This window comes from Patiria miniata, unplaced genomic scaffold (assembly GCF_015706575.1).
Source record: "Patiria miniata isolate m_02_andy unplaced genomic scaffold, ASM1570657v1 HiC_scaffold_4, whole genome shotgun sequence".
NCBI lineage: Eukaryota > Metazoa > Echinodermata > Asteroidea > Valvatida > Asterinidae > Patiria > Patiria miniata.
In genome coordinates, this window is record NW_024037071.1 from 9,857,655 (window position 1) to 9,875,211 (window position 17,557).

At 43.2% G+C, this 17,557-nt stretch overlaps 2 protein-coding genes across 2 annotated transcripts; both read left to right on the top strand.

Annotated features, from left to right (window-relative positions):
* Positions 1-278: 278 nt before the first annotated feature.
* On the top strand, positions 279-6,173 carry LOC119740179 (sulfotransferase 1C2-like). Its single transcript, XM_038215396.1, has 6 exons — positions 279-993; positions 2,326-2,561; positions 3,128-3,233; positions 3,384-3,478; positions 4,941-5,133; positions 5,535-6,173. Exons 1-6 carry the CDS (start codon positions 771-773, stop codon positions 5,645-5,647), a joined length of 966 nt encoding a protein of 321 aa, XP_038071324.1. The 5' UTR covers positions 279-770; the 3' UTR covers positions 5,648-6,173.
* Positions 6,174-9,784: 3,611 nt separating this feature from the next.
* LOC119740180 (sulfotransferase 1C2-like) lies at positions 9,785-16,271 on the top strand. Its single transcript, XM_038215398.1, has 6 exons — positions 9,785-10,490; positions 12,201-12,433; positions 12,523-12,628; positions 13,743-13,837; positions 15,552-15,741; positions 16,021-16,271. Exons 1-6 carry the CDS (start codon positions 10,268-10,270, stop codon positions 16,131-16,133), a joined length of 960 nt encoding a protein of 319 aa, XP_038071326.1. The 5' UTR covers positions 9,785-10,267; the 3' UTR covers positions 16,134-16,271.
* Positions 16,272-17,557: the final 1,286 nt, after the last annotated feature.

Below are 17,557 nucleotides of genomic sequence, written 5' to 3' on the forward strand. Positions count from 1 at the left end.
GGAACACATTCAACGTTGGGCAGGGGGACTAATTTACCTGGAGGGGGACAGATCTACCAAGGTAAATGTGTCCCCCTGAACAGATTTACCGGCGGGGTCACGAGCCGGTTAATTTGTCCGGGGGACACATTTACCAGGAGGGACAGAATAAACTTTACAGACGGTCCCTCACACAGCGTGAGTTCACACTCGGGTTAAATATTATAGCTACACAATATCGGAGAGCAAGGTCCATGCAATCGTGTACAAAATCCCAGCCCTAAACCACCAATGCACGAACACGCGCTAGGCACACTCGCACAGTATAAACGCAGGGACGGTTTTCAGAGGAACCCCCTTTTTATAAGCTTTGCGAGCATTGTAATTTCTTCATCTGAAGATTCATAAAGTTTTCTAGTCTGATGTCTTACTAGTATTCTTTTCGTGTGAGCCGCGGTCCTATAACAACACCAGACGTACCGCATAAACACGAACATATCCCGTCTCTCAGCGTGCCATGTGTTACTTGGACGCACATGGTGCTCTCACTGCAGACTCACTTTAACATATCGCATAAATAGCCTTCAAAATGACGTGACGGGAACAATGTAGGCTACTGCACTTCATAAAGGCACACATGACAAGCCGCGGCCTTTTACGTCCAGGGTCAAATCTTTACAAGTCATCCGGCCTTGAGCTGCAGTTGACTTGTTGTTCAACACGCAGACTTGAAAGTTAAACACAGCCAAATCGCTCGTACCAGTGTTACTCGCATTGAACATTAATCCACCATGAGCATTACCGAACAAATCCAGGCGTTGATGCCGGACTTGGTCAACGGGAAAACACTCCAACAACTGGAGGAGGAGTTGGCTGCTACCGACAAGCAGATGGGCTGCCATGTCGTAAATGGGAGAAAATTCCCGGTTTTCATTCCGCAGTCCAATCTGGAAGCTCTGAGGACTTTTGAAGTGCGCGATGACGACGTGTACGTCTTCACCTACCCAAGATCAGGTAAGGCTTGATAGCCTACACTATGGCCACCTGTCCCTAGTCCGACACACTCCAAAGATACCATTTGCAATGCAGAAATGTTATGGTTTAAATGTACACCGAAGTTACGGAAAACAGGCAGCTAAGTTCACAACCATGAATTCAGCTTCAGTTCAAACGATGAGGATGTTTTCGTGGCATTCTTTTTCCTCTATCAGAAATAGCGAATGTACGTAATTGGCTTTTGCTGTAATTTTCAGAAATGAACTATTTGAGGGGTTAGTATAATAGATCAAATATTGTTACACTGACCTTTTTGACGTTTTGTGTTCGAAAAGGTTGGAAAAACCAAGAAAACAAAAATGTTGCCAATGATGTACATTCCCTTTAAGTCTTCGATTTATTTTGAAAATTTTAAATTGGTAGTTATATTTTGTGGGAAACCTATGGGGCTTATTTTTGTCAATTTTCGGGAAGAGACATAATGCAAAATAAACGCGCATGCGCATCGATCGAAACAAAACCGCTGTTCCGAAAACCTTCTTCAAGAGTGCATTTTATGACCACGACATGGCAATTGTTCCATTAGTCAATTATTTTCGGTCAATGTTTCGGGGACAGATAGACAGAAAGACCGACCGACCGACCTACCGACTACCAATTGACACCTATAAAAGCTCCTGTAAGAGCTTAAAAATAACATTGCTCTGGAGTCTATTTAGGTATTTGACAAGCAAGTTCAAATTGCTTGGCAGTAGAAGAAATGTTGTAGAAGTGCAACCCTATTCCCAAAATTGAACGGTTGATAAAACACCGGCTGACTGGTTTCATTGTCCACTAACCCTCGGTGTACTTGCCATTGGGATGTGCCGTGACTTCATTTAAATAAAAACATAAGTTAGGCTGATGTAACTCTTACATATGTCTTATTAGAGCGAAGGTGACTTCATGCGCAGCGGCCATCTTAGGGAGCATCTTTTGTCATTTAAATCACCAAAGGTTAAATCACACCATGCATTTCCTTCCAAAACAAAGACATTGCCCCTAAGCAAGACTGCTGTTACATAAGGTTTGTAAGCATCGGGGTCAAGTTCGGGGTCATATAGTTGGGTACACAAATTTGGTCCCTTTTTTGGTTTTTTTTTTTTTAATTAAAATTACCAAGTCCTATTCGGAATTGTACACAGGAATTGTTTGCTGCTGCTGCTGCTGCTGCTGCTACTGCTCTGGTTGTTCTTTTTGCTCTTGTTGTTCTTGTTGTTCTTGTTGTTCTTGCTGTTATTATTGTTGTTCTTGTTGTTAATTGGTGAGCTACCAATCTCTGTTATTAAAGCTTGTTTTATTCAATAACAGGCACACACTGGATGGGTGAAATAATGCATTATATCCTTCACGATGGGAAGGGGGATTTCAACCGTTCTTTCATGACCAACGCGTTGGAGATCACGAAGGCAGATGACCCAACTCAAATTGAGAGTGCCGCGACCCCCGGGTACAAGACATACGCAGCCATGGCATCGCCACGGTGCATCTTAAGCCACTGCTTGGAGAGTTTTCGACCTCCTCAGATCTTAACTAAGCAAGCAAAGGTAAAGTATGATATTCACTGGTCAGTTAAGTCATAAAAATAATTAAGAAAAGGAGATTAAAAATAAAAAGGCAAACAAAACTCTCAGCTCCCCGCCCCGTGCATGAGATTTATCCATTTTTTTTATAGCCCATTGTTTAAATATTCAAATTTTATGCCTGACGACCGATGACACCCTCTACGTGACAAACAAAATGGAGGCTGTTTATTGGTCAATAGCCGTCAGCTGACCTTAATGCATTGAATGGGGAGAGCATGGCGCCCGCACGATTCTGACATTTAAAATTTGTTTTTCGACAAGTCTTAGCTCATCCCTTAACATTATGAAAACTTACAAAAGCAAACAAGATTGCTTCTTTTGGTCCACAATGTGCGATGTGCATTTCACATCAAAGTTTTTGTCTGCCACATTGGCGTATACATCCCTTATATATCCTATACTAACGCTTAGCATTTCTGATGGTCACTGACTGTCGGTCCGTAATGTGTAATGTGTATGTGTAAATATATGCGGTATACATGTAAATTTGTGAACACTTGCTTCGGGGCGGATTTTTGTTTTTTAAGGTGGTGTACGTGGCCCGAAACCCAAAGGATATGCTCGTTTCGTTGTTCAACATGGCATCGCATTGGAATTTTGATGAGGTGTTCTGGGCATTTTGCCACGGGAAAAGTAAGTTTTCTTTCAAATCAACGGTTTTAAAGAAAATCTTCGGCTGATAATTTAATCAATATGTAGATCACTGTATTTGTCCTGTTCACTTTCACTGTTCATTGTTGACTTCTGTCGTTTGTTTGTTTGTCCCTATACATGTACCTCCAGTGGTAATGGGATGTTGGTTTGAGCACGTGCTCAGCTATTGGAACCAGCGGGACAAGGAGAATTTTCTGTTTGTAAAGTACGAAGATCTCCACAAGGTACGTATAAGAGAGACTTCATTTGATTAAACACGGACATGTATACGTCTGCATTGATGTAAAGAATCAGAAGACCGTATACTTGGTGCATCGTCGTCGGCTGCTTGTCATTAGCACATTATTACAATGCTGTCATATCAATCAAATTTCATAATCACTTCTCGTGTTCTGCTGCTCTGTCATCATCATCACCATCGTCGGTTTTAAGGCCGTTGTTCAGTCTGTTCTGGGTTGGCCTGCTTTCTCCCTATGGCTCTCCTCCACTTGGCCCTGTCCGTCGCGTCCCTCGTCTATGACTCCAATCAGTCGCTTGTCATCCGTCGCAGCGCTCTGCCACGTCTTGCGCGGTCGGCCAACGGGTGTGGGCCCATCCGCGACTATTTTGGTGCGCCTCTTGACCCAGCTGGCATCATCCTTTCGCTCTGTGTCATTGCAAAAGAATTGTGTCCTTTCTCTATGAATGTACACAGGTATAATAACAATGGTGGAGGACTTGATGCGTAACAAGTGTTAAGATGTAACTTTCAATGTCACCACTGTTGACATAATGATTATTAGGCCTATGAATGCAATAGTCACTATTATGTTATTATTGGCCATTAGTAATGCGCGCACGATAATACGGAGTTCATTTCACGAATACTAAATTCATCACCACACTATCCGTTATACGGTGGAGCTGAAAGGAATTCGCTCTTTTCACACTCCGCTATTGGGCATGCACAGCCTCGATCTGGCAAATTTACACAATAAAAATAGCCGGTTCTGTGATCTGAACCCCGACACGGGAATCACTGAACCGGCTATATCTATTGTGTAAAGTTGTAAGATCGAGGCTCTGCATGCCCATGGCGGAAGTGTGAAAAGAGCGAATTGACATGAAAATCGTGAAATAAACAGAACTATAACACATATTGCTGTGCACGGCCAAAAGTACTATACCCATAGCAACCAAAGTACTATACCCGTAGCAACCAAAGTACTATACGCACTGTGTGCAAAATGCATAGGGGTGTGTGTTTTGCGCGTTGCGCGTATTGTATGCGCGAGCGCTACAGAGCTGGGTTCAAACATTTCGTGAAGGGATAGTTAGAAAAAAGTGCAAGTTAATTTTGAACTTATTTCGTATTCAAATAGTAGTACTTTTTTATTGTATTCAGATTAAATTAATCAGTTATCGCTTAAAATCAAGCAGAATCTGTGGGACAGGTGTTATAAAACAAATATTGACTGCTTTATCTCGTGGTGTAGTAAAACTATCCTTTCTCGGTGATCTATGGAGCATTCTATTTTCCCTCGGCTTCGCCTCGGGAATAGAATGCTTCATGGATCACCTCGGGAGGCTAGTTTTACTACACCACTCGAAGCAGTCAATATTTGTATACTATACACAGGGGATTATAATGAGGCAAACGCTTCACGAAATGCCACTTTGCTTCGTCGTTTTACTCCTAATATTCAGGACCTCAGGGGCTCCATTTGCAAACTAGCTCAGCATGTTGGGAAGGATCTACCCGATGACGTCATCGATGACATCGTGGAACGCGTGACATTTGGTGGGATGCAGAAGACTTATCAACAGATTGAGGAAGAACGCGGGGAGGAGGGGAAACGCATGACGCGTTACCTAGGAGTGGTTCCGTATCTTAGACAAGGTGTGATGGGGTTGTGATATTCCATTGATATTTAGATTTTTTTTTTTTTTTTTTAATGGTTCTCCATTCCTTTACGTGTCTCCCCATCTTTCATACATCTCAATTCAGAACAAAACTTGCCGTGCTGCCTTATTTTTTGCACCCCTTCATGTACACTAAAGTGAAAAATTCAGTGGACATTCCCGACCCATCATTGGTATTATAATATTCTGCCACTAGATCTTCGGCTTTTCGAAGACTTTTTAATGATTCTGCAAGAATGGGATACGTTACCGGATGACAAGAAGAAATCTGTATTAGCCAATGCAATGAAATATTGTACGGAGTATATCACCAGGAGTGTGTTGTCATTGATTTAACAATACTTTTCATTTTTCATTTTTATTTTCCGTAACATGCAGGACAAGTCGGCAACTGGAAGAACACTTTCACTGTGGCACAGAGCGCCCTGTTCGACAAGATCTATGCATTGAAGATGGAAGGGACCGGCTTGGAGTTTGACTTTGAGCTTTGAGAGCCCCGATGTGAGACGTGCTGCTCTAGCTGCACTATACTACTGCATATAATTGCCTCTCTGTATTCCATTCTGTAGAGCTCTACCATGCAGATAGGACCTATAGGCCTATGATTATAATTTCGGATGCGGGATAGATCTTGCCAAAAGAGGCCTATAATTATAATACAGTTCAGTTGTAAATATGATTCTTGATAACCTCTATGACCACAAGGGAAATATTTTTAATTGAATTCAAATTTACAGCTAGGCGAATAAGTAATTAAATCAAAGAAAGGTTTGCCTATAACTTGGGAGTGTAATTGGGTCTATGATGGTTTCCCATGGCACATGCATGTTCTCCAGTATAACTCGGCAGTGTCCCCGTGCTGCCTTTTAAATCTCCATGGTGTTCCCATTGTGTCCATAATTTATATCACCCACATTATGGTATTCTCATGGTGTCCGAATCCTCATGGTGTACCCATGTGTCTAAAATCCCCATGATGTTCCCATGGTGTCCAGTAAATCCCCATGGTGTTCCCATGGTGACATACAATCCCAATGGTGTTCCCATGGTGTCCATAAAATCCCCATGGTGTTCCCATGGTGTCCATTAAATCGCCATGGGGTTCCCATGGTGTCCATAAATTCCCATGGTGTTCCCATGGTGTTCATTATAGTTCTACATGGTGTTCCCATGGTGTCCATAAAATCCCCATGGTGTTCCCATGGTGTCCGTAAAATCCCAATGGTGTTCCCATGGAGCTCATAAAATCCCCATGGTGTTCCCATGGTGTTCCCATGGAGCTCGTAAAATCCCCATGGTGTTCCCATGTTGTCCATGCAATCTCCATGGTGTTCCCATGGGTTTCCTATGATGATCATAAAATCTCCCATGGTGATCATTTTAACTTACATGGTGTTCTTGATAACCCCATGGGTTTCCCATGGGGTCCCATGGGATGCTCATGGGACATTTCTGTAAGGGTAAGCCTATGATTATAATTTCGGATGCGGGATAGATCTTGCCAAAAGAGGCCTATAATTATAATACAGTTCAGTTGTATATACACGCTAACATGGGCCTAGAACTTCCAGTCGATAAATATTGAAATTAGAATATATATCACACATATTGTCTACAGTGGCGTAACTAAAGTGTGACCAAATCTGGATCGGGATCCCACTGGGTCTCAGTTCAATGGTACCCGTGTGGTTTTATTCCTGAAACGTACATTTGTAGGCCTTCATGAACATGTACACAACACAGGGCAATAATGGAAGTATCATTCTAACTATATGGTAATTGTGTACCGTCGTTTCAATTTTGTGCTACCACAATTAAACCGGCACACTATGTATATTCATGGAATGTTGTATTATGTATAAGCATAGCATTTGTACCACTTTTGAAAAGTACCATGGTGGCACCATGGTACTCATACCATCCCATACCACGGTAGGGTCAAAGTGCCATGAAAAATACAGTATACCATAGTATTACTACAGAATCAATAAACAAGATATGCCAGCCTTTTTAAACAATCACCGAGATTGGTACGTCTTAAAGATACCTCTTGGGAAACTCGATCGGGTTATGAGACTGAAAATTATTATGTGTGTTATTCACATTTCGTGTGTCAAAATATTAGGTTTGTAACCGAAATGAACTGCATACGACTTTTTTTCAGCCCCGGTTACTGGTAGAACAGATCTAAAATGGCGGCAGTTTTGAAATATCCAAGATGACCGTCATGCATGCATTGGTAGTACGTCATTAGTTTAACATCTAGATTTCTTGTATCCAAAATATGGGGTTTGCCACCAAAATGAACTTCATGGGCTTTCCATAGCTCAAGCTATTAAGGGAAACAATGGCGGCCATTTTGAAATATCCGGCAGCCATTCATTTGACATTATTATGGGTTTTGCCACCAAAAGGAACTTCATACGAGCATTTTGTTGGCCATGAACTTGAGGGTTTGTAAAAAAAGAAAAGAAGGGTGGAAGCCGTGAACAGGACTGCAAGCTTATATTTCTGTGAAATTTGGATGAAATTGGGCCCAAAATATCTTTGGAAGTGGGGGTATTTATCACTGGAGTCTATTTACAGGTCTGGTACCTACAGGTTGCAGACCAGTAAATAGGCCCAAAATCCATCTCACCTGTAGGGAACCACAACATTGGTAAAGTTCATCTAAATACTGACTGCAATACACCGAAGCCCGGGGCGTCGTAAAATTCACATTTACTTTGCTAATCTCCACACTGAACTGAAAATCTTTGGTGAAAAATTCCTCCAGGATTTGCACCATCACTCGGTGGATGAAAATTGGACCTCGCTGAAAACTGCGGTCAACTCATCACTAACTGACAAATATATTCCATCTAGACTTGCCTCATCAAGATTCAACCTGCCCTGGTTTTCTCCTGCACTTCGTTCCGAAAACAAAAAGGTCCATGGATTGCACAACCGACGACGTAGAACACAGTACGAGTGACATCCATCTCTTCGAAAAAGGCTCGTAAATCTACAAGAAAAATCACAACAAAGCACGTTAGCAGTGTGTACATATATATGTAGTTTGCTTGATGATGTACTACAACATTACCCGAAGGTATTCTGGAAATACGTGAAATCTAAGCGAACAGACAACATTGGTGTTTACCATCTTAAAGACGGAAGTCGTACAGTGTCTGATCACAAGGCCAAAGCAAATATCTTATACTCCTTCTTTAAGTCTCTCACAGGAAACCTCTATACGAGTATCCCAAACCTGCAACAAGCCTATATTGATATTGATCCACTAGAGATCAACACAGGCATCTTGAAACTTCTTCATGATATCAATCCATCGTAAGCATCAGGGCCAGACAACATACCGAACCGCATACTCAAGGAGTGCAGTATGGAGCTAGGGGGCGCTGCTCATGATACAGATGTACGGCTTTAGGCCCATGTACACTCGCACTTACATCAAAACGGCGCATTTTTAGCTTATGTACGTTTCCCTCCATTTTTCAGTACATTTTGGTTGTTGGGAAGTTCGAAAAATACCTCGAAATCCGCACTTGTTGGTTTCTCACCACCGTGGGGGATGATTCCGTCCCGTTGATTCTGTCCCCCCTCCAGGTTATTCTGTCATATTGTTTTGATCTGCAAGGTATACACATTTTTTCTCCAAAAAAAAATTATTTTGATGAATTTTGACGATATTATTTCACGGGCAAATCGACTAAAAATTAGGTCATGAAATTTCCGGGTTTTTTTCGAGAACGACGAAAGTCTTCCAAATGTTGAGGTAATCTAAGGAAAGAGTAAACCTTCATCTACAAAAAAATCTCGTGAACGTGATGTCGTTAATATTTTAAGAATTCCATGTACACCTAATTAAATGTTTCCAACAACTTCCATTTTTCACAACGCGAAAAAAGATTGTCACCATTGCATACATCGTAAAAGCATAGAGCAAGGAACGCAAACATGGTATGAACTTGTGACCCCATATGCGCCGCCCAACCACTGATTGGTCGAGCTTGAGATGTCCTGCTTAATATTCATAAGTCAATCATTGCACGTTCGCACGTGCTCTTCAGGCCGTTGGCCTACTTACGTTTGTTTACATGTGATTGCGAATCATGAAATCTCGCAAAAAGTCTTCATTTTTTAACCGTCGATTTTGGACCAAACATTAGTCTCCTGCACGTGTTTCACATGAAAAAGAAGCGTATACTTTTCTCTATCTACTGAGCCTTGCCATTTCTTTTGGCCGTTTTTAAGATTCGAATGTACACCTAAAAACTATCGGCCCTCGCTTTTGTTGATATAAAATATGCTTTTTTGACAGGCCGTAATAACACTTTATATTTGTCCAAAGCAGTTATTTTTGGTATCAAAATAAAGCACACAATTTCAACTTTTCAATTATTTGGCCATCTTGGCAAAACAGTGCACGTATCCAGGTACTTTTTTGTGTTTTTCAGTAGTCTCGAATACATCTCGTAAAACCTCGCGTACGCTTTTGGGCCATGCGTGCGTGACCCGCGGGACAAGAAACTGAGGTCAAACAGGGCTGTGTGCGTGACACGGCCTCTGACTGCAAATGTCTCTTTTTTTAAGGCAGCAAGGTCATGCACCACTAATAGCCCTATTCTAAGCCACGCACTAGAGTGGACTGTACTGAGTTTGTACATTTACCAGGGGGACACATTCAACGTTGGGCAGGGGGACTAATTTACCTGGAGGGGGACAGATCTACCAAGGTAAATGTGTCCCCCCTGAACAGATTTACCGGCCGGGTCACGAGCCGGTAAATTTGTCCGGGGGACATATTTACCAGGAGGGACAGGATAAACTTTACAGACGGTCCCTCACATGGCTCGTTCATCGGTTCATAGAGAAAGGATCGGCTTAACCTCCATGCCCAGCATGAAAGTTCACACTCGGGTTAAATATTATAGCTACACAATAGCGGAGAGCAAGTTCCTTGCAATCGTGTACAAAATCTCAGCCTTAAACCATCAACGCACGAACACGCGCTAGGCCTATAAACGCAGGGACGGTTTTCAGAGGAACCCGCGTTTATAAGCAAACCACTTGATCGTTTGTGAACTCTGTTACTTAGGCTAGTTGTTATCATGAGTGTTGCCGAACAAATTCAGGCGTTGATGCCGGACTTGATCAACGGGAAAAGGCACCAACAGCTGGAGGAGGAGCTGGCGGAAAGTGACCAGCGGACGGGCCGCCATGTCGTGAATGGGATCAAATTCCCGTTCCATGTAACGCGGTCCAATCTGGAAGCCATGAAGACCTTTGAAGTGCGCGATGACGACGTATTCGTCTTTTCCTATCCAAGATCAGGTAAGGAGCTTATATGCTGACCTTATCGGGCATTATACCATGGAGAAATAAAACACAGGACATGTTGGACTTGATCCGGAGGCAGGACTTATTTTAAGGATTCTTCACCATTGTGTTTGTACAAATGTGCCATAGACCATGAAAAATGGGGCACGACCCATAATACGACCCTAATGTGAACAGTGACCCTATGGAAATGGCACAATTCTACTACATGCACTTGATAATCCTGTATTCAACAAGTGAACAATACATATTAGTACAGAGTGTTTCTGCCCTTTGATTTCAGCACACGATTGAGCATTTTAAAGTTCCTTGTGTTGGATGTAGTGTTGTAGTACTCGAGTACTAGTTGTATTACTTTCTTCTTTTTTTTTTTTAGAGTAGGCCTACTCGTACTCGTACTCCAATGTCAAATTACTCGTACTCGAAATGACGGTACTCGTACTCAGGAAGCAAAGTACCCGTACTCGACATGTCGAAATTGTAATCGATCATCAATTTTGAAAGTACTCGTACTCGAAAAAATGGTATAGATTGACTTACCACGGCCTTATTTCATCGATACTTTCAGTTTGAAATGGTGAATTGACTTGCGGAGAAATCGAAGTTTCCTGATATACAGGATTACAGGGCGAGTCAAACAAATTTCATAAATTTCTTTTAAATGAAAAAAATACTGAAATTGCTCAAGCCGTTCAAAGAATATCACCATTTAAACGCAATGACCCTAAAACCTGTTTCGTCAAAACAAAGGAATTTATGTATTCTGACTGTTTGGAACAACAGAGTGACACATTGTCGAGCAGCAAAATAGTGGTGTAGGTGACGCCACCAACGTCAAAATAGTCCCCCCCCCCCCATCAAAAAACCCCAATTTTTTCTGTTGCCTTGAAAAAAACAATTGTGAGCCCCCACCCCCCAAGCCAAATCCTGGGTGCGCCACTGCTCTTAATGACCCTTAACCCAATAAAAATAAGTGGGGGGGGGGGGGACGCTGGTGGCCTCACCTACACCCCTATTTTACTGCTCGAAAAATACATGTCACCAAGGTCAAATCGTGGGACTTAAAAAGAATTGGGTGCGCCACTGCTTAAGAGTAGCAGTTTAAATAGATGAAAAGGCTATCCTGTTGAAATGAAACTAGTATAAATATAGTCATTGTTCAAAATATCCTGATGAGACATCAAAGACGAAAATGTCGTAAGATATTGCGAGTTTTTGACTTTTTATTTATATATGGCGAAAAAATGCCTAGAAAGGGGCTTGGGGTTGACCCCCTCCCCACATGGGCGTCGCCAGGATTTTTTCTAGAGGGGGCAAAACATATTTTTCCCAAAAAATTCCTGTATTTCTCAACATACTCTCGATTTCTCAGTTTTAGAGGGGGGCAGGGACTTGTTGCCCCCCCCCCTCCAACTCATTAAATTTACACCACTATGACTTCGCCCCTTTTTTCCTTTTTTCCACCTCCTTTTTTTGTCCAGGGGGCCCCCTTGCCCCCCCCCCCCTCGCAACGCCCATCCCTGTCCACCCAGCCTGATTTTTTGTCTTTATCGATGAGCCCCTTATATAGTCAACGGCGTTTGCAAAATGGCTGTTCCTGAATGCCGACATACGCATTGAATTGTTTAAAAAGTCAGCCGCCTCCCATCGCTTGTCCAGATTATTTTGGAAATCCTTCTTTTCGCGTGTTTTGTTCAATTACAGGCACCCACTGGATGTTAGAAATAGTCGGTTTTATTCTCCACGATGGGAAAGACGATTTCGACCGTACTTTCATGACAAATGGTTTAGAGTTCTCGCTGGCAGAAGACCCGACGAAAGTTGAGAGTGTGACCCCCGGGTACAAGACGTACGCAGCTATGGCATCGCAACGGTGCATCTTAAGCCACTGCTTGGAGAGTTATCGACCTCCTCAAATCTTGACTAAGCAACCTAAGGTAACATGTGTAGATAATAATTCTGAATATACATGTAAATAATTCAGAAACGACATACATCCTTTGTTTATTTTCTCCCCCTTTTTGAGGTGGTGTACGTGGCCCGGAACCCAAAAGACACACTCGTTTCTTTGTCCAAGTGGGCGCCGTTTTGGGATTTCGCTGAATTCTTCTGGGCATTCAGTCTGGGCAAAAGTAAGTGTCAAACGTTAGTATTCTAACAACAAAAACGGTATTCCTCTAGAGTCAATTCGGGCGATTCACAATGCAGTGCGCCACCAAGAGTTTGCCACGGAGAGTTTACTTTTCAAATTTACGGTCGACAAAACATGGCCCATTTGAATGAGCGTCAGCAGACAATTTGAGCTAGTTTGTTATAGATTGGGGCACAGCGTTCTGCCGTCTTACACAAAACACCATATTGATAAAAAGCAAAGATAAGGGCAAACAAATACTCGAATCATACGCTAACGAAACTGCTGACCGGAGAAACGAACAATTTCAAATGTCCCACGCTGCGAATTTGTCGACCATCTCCCGCAATGCACTGGGAAAAATAAACTCTGCGTGGCAAACGCCCGAATTCGAATTTTTTTTTTACAGGTATAGATACTTCAGTCTGGCTAATCAGATTTTTGTTTCTCTGACACATGCAAGTATTTTTTGTTCACCCGCTATTCAGATCTTTGCCTTGTTTAGGAATCAGGACTTGGGTTTTTGCCAAAATGTCTCCAAGTAAAGGCTTTCCCCCTTTTTTTCCCTCGAGAAAATCTTGTTTCAGTTTCCCTATCAATTGACCGATATTACTCAAATAATATACGAGTGGTATAGGCCTACTATATCATTATAAGTTCATTACCTCCGCCAAGGAGGTTATGTTTTCATCGGCATTGGTTGGTTGGTTGGTTGGTTTGTCTGTTAAAAATACAACTCAAAAAATTATTTACGGATTTGCATGAAAAATGTTTTGGGGGTGTTCCATGCTACAAGTACAAATCAATTAGATTTTGGAAGTGATCCGGATCTGGGTCTGGATCCAGGATTTTCTTTAAGGATTCTGCACTATTTATGAGAGTATTTTCTTTTGGGTGTGCTGACAAGCCTGTCAATAGATGGCGCCCTCCCATACTGGCGCCCTCCCATACTCGCGGTCATCGTGCCTTGGTTGTTTCCCATGCGGGTATTTCTCACGCCCCACCGAAGGGTCCCACATTGGCACAACGTGGCATGGAATTAGTTAGCCTTTGCGGAGGTTTGCGCTCTCTGAGTGCTTTCTAATTTACTATCCTGTCGTTGATTTTTTCCCCAGCGGTTTTCGGATCTTGGTTTGATCATGTTCTCAGCTATTGGAGGCAGCGGAACAATGAGAACGTCCTGTTTCTGAAGTACGAAGATCTCCACAAGGTTCGTAAGAAGTTTCACTTAAAGGGAATGTACAACATTTGCTTTTGCTGCAATTTTTAGAAATAAATGGATTTGGAGGATTAGTATGTTATAGCAAATATTGTTTAAATGACTTGTTTCACGTTTTGGGCTTGTAGCGCTAGGGAAAACCAAAAAAACCAATGCATGCTCTTGTAGTCTGGTTCCCTGACCCCACTTAATATGAAACGGAGAATTTATAGACCTTGGGGAATTGTAAGGTTAGATAATCAATCTAGCAGGCTTGTACCCCTTCACAGGTGTGTAATCAATTGCAAAGAAAACACAGAATGACTTATTATGAAAAATTAGGAGCAGTTTTTGAATAAAGCCAGTTTTCTCCAACGCTGGTCGGCCGACCAGCGTTGGAAAAATATCGTTTCTCTTGAAAATGTCAGCAAACCAGGAGCCACGATTTTACAGGATGTTTTAGACTGTCATTCCCTAACAATCCAGTAAGGTATTTTGTGATAATTTGATCATTTCGTTTTGTGATGTTTGCAAATGTTGTATCTTCCCTTTAAACAGTTAATTCGCTTGATCAATGCATTAACTCGATCCATGTCATACATTGCAATGGTACGCTGTTCAGAGGGCAGATCATAAAATGCCGAGCCTTGGTCACTGTCACCAGTCATTTTAGGCTGGGTGTCATTGTCATTGTCGTAGTGTTCTTGTATCAAACAAACCTCTGTATTGACACCTTCAAGGCTGACTGTCATCTATCGTATTCATTGTTGTGCATTCAGGATTGCCGGCCAGTCAGTAGGCCAAGATTGCTCAAGCCAATCACGATTCCTATCCCTTATTTCTCATTTCTCTTGCGAATTTTGTGAGTCTTGCTCATGCGGGTTTGAAACATTGATGGGGTCGAACTCTGAACCATTCTTTGAGCTTACATTTCTGAGTACTTTGGAATAACATTAACACAAAAGTCGTCCCACGGTAGTAAAGTTGTGGCCAGGATCATTTTCAGAAATAACCATAGGCCTAGGCTTCCAGACTACTTTTAGAGATGGTCCTCTTTTATTGAAGCTTTAATTTATGTGTATTGAACACGTTGGGGAGGTTTAAGTTCGTCCCCTGTTTTTCCCTTTTTAAGTGTAGCCTATCACTGGTGTCTTATAGGTAACGTCTCGATAGTCCGAAACCCCATTGGTCCGAAGTCCCATTGGTCCGACGTTCCATTGGTCCGAACTCCCATTGGTCCGACGTCCCATTGGTCCGACGTCCCATTGGTCTGAAGTCTTATTGGTCCGAAGTCCCATTGGTCCCACAAAACATAATACTGTGTAGTTCCAATGGTTCAGGTTGACTGACCCTAACCCTAACCCTATGGATGTCGGACCAATAGGACGTTTATACCAATGGAACGTATAGAGCAATGGGCCGTCGGACCAATGGGACGTCGGACCAATGGAACTTCGGACTGTAGAGTGGCGTACTACCGGGGGCGGCACAGTACAGGAGGTACGTGCCCCCCCCCCCCCAGCCCCAGCGGATGTCCGTACCCCCCGGGTTCCCCCACCCCATTTAAAATCTTATATTGAATAAAATATATACATCATTGTCTTCATTGCCCCCCGCCCCTTTTGATAAATCTGTGCACCCTTAGGTGCCCCTCAGAAGTTTAACCCTAGCTACGCCACTGATCTTATGACTCTTTTTTTTTTTGGCGGTCTACATGCACCCTCAGGACCTCAGGGGATCTATCTGCAAAGTAGCTAAGCATCTCGGGAAGGATCTACCCCATGACGTCATCGATGGCATTGTGGAGCGCGTGACCTTTGGTGGGATGCTGAAGACTTATCAGCATCTTGAGGAAGAGCGAGGGGAGGAGGGGAAACGAATGACAAGTCACAAAGGCAATACCTTTTTAAGAAAAGGTGAGACACTGTTTACAAATCGTGTCGATCACAATGCACGGAAAGTGGTAATCATGGCTTCTGAGTGACTTCTAGCTCTCTCTCTCTTGCTAAGAACTGAGGACACATTTTGTTTTACCATTCAGCACTCTTGTAGAGCATTTACATTCGTAAATTAAACCCCAAAAATGACAGAAACAAAGAAACAAACAAACCAAAAATGATATTATATGTCATGAAATTAATCTATCAATCAGAATTAAAGGCAAGGTAAGTGTTCTCGTTTCATTTCCATTACAGGAAAAGTCGGCGACTGGAAGAACCACTTCACAGTGGCACAGAGCGCCCTCTTCGACAAGATCTACGCCCTGAGGATGGAAGGGACCGGCTTGGATTTTGACTTTGAGATTTGATTGGAGTATACTGGAGAAACATTCCCGATCCTACTTTTCTAAAATAACCTTGCAGGCTCTGATATTAAGGCTCCTTTATACATTACGTCAAAGCGCCCAATTGGGCTACAAAACGCGTTTTCAACGAAATGATGTTAATTGGAACTAGCGGGATGCCGCGCTTCGCGCGGCACCCGCTAGATGGGTGGAGTTGACTGTTTCGTAATAATTATTGTATACAATGAAATCTCGATAATTTAAACTCTAATAACTCCAAACAACTGTTAAGTCAAGTAAAGAATCAGACCCTCTGCTGCAGACGGGTTTTTTAAGAACCAACCCAACACTCCCCGTCGTCCGTCTCCTTTGGCCACAGCCCCAGGTAGAAACTTCCGATCCATTCTTTCGCTACCAGTGCGGTGAAGACAACCACCGAATGGATTCCTGCAGCAAGCCGAAGATCCCAGCCCTGGTACAAGAGAAGATGATGTCGCGTCTGTCTCGACCTATAAGAGTGAGCAGAGTTCGGGGAAACGACAGCGGACAGCTGTAGTTGCCCGAACAGCCGTCCCGAACTCATCCAAGGGCCCAGTGCGTCACCCGACTGTGTCGACGCGGTGTCAGGGAGTTTCTCCTTCAGATGTTCCTAGAGGTGTTGTTGGTAAACAGGCCGTTACCCCTGTTTTCATCGATGGACAACCCTCCCAATGCCTCCTTGACAACGGATCGCAAGTCACGTGCGTAACTACTTCGTACCACGCTCGCTATCTTCCGCATCGCCAGCTGTATACAGCCCCTATCACACCTCGCGGTGATAGGCGCCGCTGGTCAGCCTGTCCCATATAAGGGATATATCGAGTTAAACTTTAAGTTTCCCGCTAATTCCGCCGGGTTGCAAAAAGAAGTGACGACCCTCGCCCTTGTTTGTCCGAATGGCCAAGGAGCCGATGATGTACCCCTGCTTGTCGGGACTAACACTAGTGTAGTACGAGATATGGTTCGAGTTTGTCCGCAGAAAGGTGGCAAAGATTTCCTCCGAAAACATCCAGTTGATAGCGCATGGGCACAGGTTTACCAACTCTCCCCCAGTTTGAAATTTGCCGGCAGTCTTGGGCCAGTCAAGTCCTTAAAGACCACATCACTAAGACCAGGTGAACAGGTTGAAGTCACCACGCGAGTTAATAATCATTCTCGATCCAAGCTTGGAGTACTGATCGAGACAGAGAACTCATCTCAGCTCCCAGATGGCGTTGAGCTGAAAACCTGCATGGTTGAGTTGCCCGCCCACAGGATGGCCAAGACGAGAGTCATCCTCACCAACAAGTCCTGCCAGAGTGTAGTGATTCCCGCCCGATGCCGTCTCGCCAGGGCGTTCAGTATTTGAGGAAGAGCTGCCACTCGATGCACAGGCATCCCCCATGTCTCCGTCCAACGCCAGTAATGAC